General features: G+C 32.6%; 1 protein-coding gene across 1 annotated transcript; it reads left to right on the top strand.

Annotated features, from left to right (window-relative positions):
• Nucleotides 1-1,493: 1,493 nt before the first annotated feature.
• LOC18589394 (uncharacterized) lies at nt 1,494-2,444 on the top strand. Its single transcript, XM_088810198.1, has 2 exons — nt 1,494-1,944; nt 2,055-2,444. Exons 1-2 carry the CDS (start codon nt 1,581-1,583, stop codon nt 2,165-2,167), a joined length of 477 nt encoding a protein of 158 aa, XP_088666324.1. The 5' UTR covers nt 1,494-1,580; the 3' UTR covers nt 2,168-2,444.
• The last annotated feature ends 3,556 nt before the right edge of the window (nt 2,445-6,000 follow it).

Genomic DNA, 6,000 nt, shown 5'->3' with positions numbered 1-6,000 from the left:
TTGAGAATGTCGTAGTGGGCCTATTTCTTTTTAACACTTCATCATGCATTAGATTAATAAAAATTGAAAATGATTTATCAGGCCGAGGCACACAATTCGTCTTGTTAGTTGGTGCAATCTCGACAACATCATCTCCAACACTATCATGGTCTATGCTAGCCATCTACATTATAATAATACATGTTATCATTGGCATAGCAAATTCAATCAATTCAAACAATTTCATCTAAAGTACTAGATGTAAAAGCTACACACAACTTTGACAAGGGAAAAAATAGAGGCAAAAGCTAGTCCAAAGCTAGCTATCAAAACACAACTTAGAATAAAAATGAACAAATAATATAAATCCCCATATTTGGCATAGATTGTTGCTTCCTAGCTTAGTTTGATCATATGACTAACATGGAAGCTGTTAACAATACTTTAATCTCTCTCAAGTCTCAAAAACATTTTTATCAAGGTTCTCCTGTAGTTAATACTTTTTCTGTACAAAATTTCTAATTTCATCTTTTGTCTTAAATGCTAAGACTTAACAGGGAAACGTGAACATAGCTATCATAAGTCACAAAGAAAATGACATGAAAAAAGAGCACTGTTTTATCTAGGCACCCAACATTTCCAGAAATAATAAATTAAATCTGAAAGATAAAATAAATCAAAAAGTAAAAGATAGAAAAAGAAAAGAAAAGAAAAAAGAAACTCGGCCAAGGTGGATCAGATACGAAGAAACTCATCTACGGAGGAAAAGTAAACGTATTAGACAGAAAAATATAAAAGAATTTAGAGTTTGGTCGTCGGAAGAGATAGGTATAATTGGGGATGAGATAGTTCAACGCATTTTTTGTTTTGAAAACGAAAACAAAAGCGTAAAACATCTTTTGGTGTTTGTGCTTTTTTTTTTTCATGAATTTCAAAAACATTTTCAAGAAAAAAGAGAGCAAAGCCAAGGTTATCAAATACGTTTTTTTTAATGTTACTATAATTTTACAAATAAAAATAAAAAATTAGCAAACACGCATTACCAAGCTGGACCTAAGTGTCTACTTGTATATTATATAATAAAAAATTAAAAGTAAACCTACTAAAGTTGCAACCAAGTAAAACTTTAATGTAACTTTTATGGAAAGGAATAAAAAGATTATTAGTAATATTTACTGGTGGATAAAAATATTTGTGGACTATTATATAGATAATAATTTAAATCGTTTTTATTTTAGTGATTTTTAAAATGGTACTAGAGATAACCCAGAAATCAAATTTTATTCGGATTTGCATCGCCCGACATTTGAGATTGTATAAAGAGTTATCATAACATGAATGAATAATCATCCAATTATTTCACCTTATAATTAAGTAAATAATTCTTCACGTTAATTATCTTAGATATTTTATTTTCTCAAATATAAAACGTATAACACTTTTATTCGAATTTAATGAGAGAAAATTAAGATTTTTATTAGTAAAAGTTTAAAACCCAAGGGATCATAAAATCTGAGAGGACAGCCCCCTACTGCTAAATAGTAGGCCTGCTAGTAAGTCGTACAGTACTACTTCCTCCAAAAAAAAAAACAAAAAAAACTATGGCTAGAATGCTATCGAAAAGCGCTGCCCTCCGCGGCGCCATTCTTCACCACCACCGCGCCTCCTTCCTTTGCCACTTCTCATCAAAAGCCAAACTGATTGAAATCGACCTGGACTCTTCTTCTTCAACTGCATCCGCCATTAACAAAATGGAGGAAATGTTCCATGCCATAATGGTCCACAAGTCCACCCCCAATTGGCTCCCTTTCCTCCCTGACTCCTCATTCTGGGTCCCTCTGCCTCCCAAAGGTTCCAAGCGAGTTGCCGATGTTATTGAGCAATTGTCCAATCAACTCACCCGCGAAGAGTCCCTCTCTCTCACCACTGGCCGCGGCTGGCCCTGCCTCTCCTTTTTCATCCGTGGTAAATTATTCTTTTTTTTTCCTTTTTTTTATTATTTTCTTTGATGGTTTCTAAGAGACGGGTGTTGAACTATTTTCATTAGAAAGTAAATTTTGGAATTTGGGTTGTAGATGGTGAATATGCAGATGTTGCAAGAATGGATGTGAAGGTGGAATTTCCACAGCAGGCGGAGGGGGAAGTTAAGGTGGAAGTTTTGATTGACTCAGGCGACAAATCTTCTTAACACGTGGATGGTGGTGATGATGATGGTGGACAATTTCCATCTCTCTCAACATACTACCTCTCAGGTGAGTGTTTTGTGCTTTACTTGATGGCTTAGTTATATTTAAATATAGAAAACAGCTAAATATAATGTTGTTTTTAGCCCCTATACGTTGCACTATTGGTTAAAGTTTTTGTGACCTTCCAAAGTTTTTATGACATTTTGGGATGGATTTATTCATCTGAAAACACAAAAGATTTGTTTATTCACTGGTTTTCTAGTTAATGCGTAAAAGCCTTAAATCAAATTTGATGGGACATTGAGCTAGAAATGTTTGAAGTTCATTAAGAGTGATCTCTGATATAAATTATGGTCAATGTGATACCAAGGCATGATGGTCTAAATTTGAGGTTTTACATTCCATTCGATGGATGAAGTTTGGATGTTGATTTGATTTAAGGATTGATCGGAGTCTAACACCGTGTGACTATATGTGTGCCTGCATGGATGGTGGCAAGTAGGGATGGTGATATTAGCCCTGCCTATGATTCCCACTTGCAATGCTTTGATTTTACTCATTTGAGAATACTCTAAGTGATGTCATCCATTGGGAGATTACTCCGGATGATGATTCTAATTCTCTGTCTGTTGCTTCGTCATGTGTATGATTTGTCTCTCCACTAGTGGTTGGCTCTGAGTGTGATTTGACTTCTTTGATTAGCCATTGTGCATGATTTGATGATGTCCAGGGAATGACCACTTTACGATTGTGATCTAATTTGTGAAAGATATGACATAGCCTTGGATAAGCTAGATAAATATGATTTGGTATGATTCCTTGGTAACTAGCGTGAGCCAATGGATATTCACAATGATACGGTTTTGGAAATAAACCTAGCAATATACCATTTATGGAGACTTCTAGGGATGATTGATATGCCCTAGTATTGGAGATATGTGTAGACTATTCGACTGCACTGATAATGCAATATTTACATATGTTTATATATGTATGTTTATTTTATTTACACCCCTCATTGAGTATTAGATGACTCACCTATTGTTTGTACCATGTGCATATAAATAGGCCACAAGACTATGTGGTAAGGGTCATCTAGTAACAAACAAATTGTGGCATCTGGTAAGTCCCTACTCGACACATCCACTCTTTTGAGTCTGTCATGAGGTTCCGCTTTACATTTGGTTTAGTTTGATGTGTATGTAGACACACTGTGCCATTTGAACTTGTGTAAAGGTTGTTAAGTATGAACCCGATTTGATGGTCAATGTATGGGCTTATGAATATTATGTATGGATTACATGCCAAAGGGCAAGTTCAACGTATTTAAATTTAAATATTATATGAAATTATGGAATTTGGAAAACCCTTGGATATGTATGTTTGGTTCTGAACTCTAAGCCTTGCTTGGGTCTCGCAGCCTTCACTTGTTGGACTCATGCGTTGGTCACAAACACTTGGATTGGGTCATGACAATATTGCCATGACCATAAACAAACAACATTAGATCTTCATTGTTCTTAACAAATTGTTTGACAACTTGATAAACCTGTAGTTGTTTTGGGTTAAGGTTCACTAAACACTGTAAATGTTGCTATTACAATTCCCCTAAAATCGTAGTTGATTTCTTTATGAATCAATCTATTCTACATTGTTACATCAAATCTACTGTCAATATCGACAGATTGAACTCTAAAAGTGAACAACAATTTTTGTTGAAAAATTGCTTTAGAGCAACCAAAGTGTAGTTCTTGAGGTCACTGTTTGGAATTTGATAATGAGTAACACTGAAAGCCTTCCTTAATCTATACTTAATGTCTTCACTGAGAACTTTCCAATTGTTTTCCCACAGTGACAATGGATTAGCAACTTCATAGAACATAATAATCGTGACAAACAATTGTTGTAATTGTTCCCTTGTTGCCTACTCTGAAGCCTGCAAAATTGCGTTTGTCCATTCTCGATCATCTCCAAGCAAACCTAGTGCTTGACATCCTGCTTGGAATGTAGTGTATACTACACCTTCAATTGTACTTATTTTTTCAAAAGTTCTTGAACCTCTCATAACATTCAATAATAATATCATAAAATAAAGTTCGCTTGTTATTAGATGAATATATGTAATTCTTCCTATTGACTTTACCTTTTTTTAGTTTCTTCCAAGTTGACTCAAACTTTGACCAAACCCATTTCATCGAGAAGTCAGCATAGATCAATTCTATTACTCTGCATAGACCTAGTTCATGTACATCCATTATATGAACATTGTTTTCCTCACATTAACTCTCTAAATCACTCTAGACCAATCATCATTATCATTAAAGGATACATTTTACTCTTCCGGTAAATGGATAACCAATATGTCAACTGTTGGTTCATGATAATGAATGTCGAATGCAAAAATCCTTTAATAAGATTCATATGCCGATAAATATATACAGTTCAAATGCATTTTAATTTCATCAAAATCATGTCTAATGTTTTGTTCTTTCACATTATTATTGATATTGTTACTCACAATTATAGCTCTAGCTCCATTTGGTCCTTTGTTAATGTACTTGAATAAATAATTGATAGCTATTGATTGATTGCTAAGTTGGACATTAACATGAGCTTGACATTTCGTAACTAAATCAACATTTTGAGCTACAACAAACCTGTTGTCTAATTCCACACCATTTTTAATAACAAGACACAATTTACTTGTTACATGTCTTGTTCTATAAATAGTAAACCCATCCTCATTAACTATTGTTTCCAATTGATACTATTTCAGAAAAAAAATTTGAACATTTACCTTCAACCATGTATGGAGAAAAAGAATTGATAACACCACATGATTTATGTATCATAAAATTTGCGACAACTTCATATCCTATTAGATCATACTTTTTATTTGATATCTTAGCTGATATTATCATATTAACATCATTGGCATTCAAACATTTTATAGTAGAATCTAACTAAAGCAGTATATGAACATGCAAAAACCTACATTTCTAGAATTCAATTGTATATGTAATTGTAAGACATCATAACATAAAATAGAATATAATTGTTAATAACATATTATAATAATTGAAAATTAAAATTACAATTAAATCCACAATTACCAACTTTAACAAATATAAAAATTTTACTTGTGGATGAAGATCCAAAATGTTTCTTGGTAGAACAAAATTGCTAGTAACGAATAATAATAAGTAAATATTAAAGTTAACAATTAAATGTAAATTCAATAGGTTGAACATATTCAAAAACTTTACTTGCAAATACTGATCCAAGTGTTTCCTTTTAATCTAATCAAATCTTCCATGAAATAACGAAGCTTTAACTTAAATGCTCTTAAAACTATATTAAGCTTATCTTGTAATCGTTGAACAAGAACTATAGATAAAGCTTCATCATTTCTAACCACTTCGCATTGCTGGCAAATGTGATGAATAAATTTGGAAAACCATAATACCGATATATTGCCATCGCATTTTGATAATTCTAAAATAGATAACGAGCGCTTCCATTAAAGGTTGCAAGAAATATTACTTGTTTCCCAACTACGTTGCCTTGTACATCACCTCTTGACACAACAACTCTCAAACCTTTATAAATCTTAGACCTTAAGCTTTTTTTTATTATCCTTTATAAATTGTAATATCATTTCTTTAACAGTAAAGAATGCATTAAAAATAAATTGTTGAAACAATCTACCACCTTTTAATAATGTACTTTTTGCTAGATTACATCGTTGAATAATATAAACATAGTATTCTTTTATTATTATCTGCTTTCTTTTTAGTCTCTATTTGATAAGAGAATCAACATAGCTGATATCTGA

The sequence above is a fragment of the Theobroma cacao genome, chromosome 9 (assembly GCF_053813885.1).
Source record: "Theobroma cacao isolate CCN51 chromosome 9, ASM5381388v1, whole genome shotgun sequence".
Classification (NCBI taxonomy): domain Eukaryota; kingdom Viridiplantae; phylum Streptophyta; class Magnoliopsida; order Malvales; family Malvaceae; genus Theobroma; species Theobroma cacao.
This window is presented reverse-complemented; position numbering and strand designations above follow the sequence as displayed.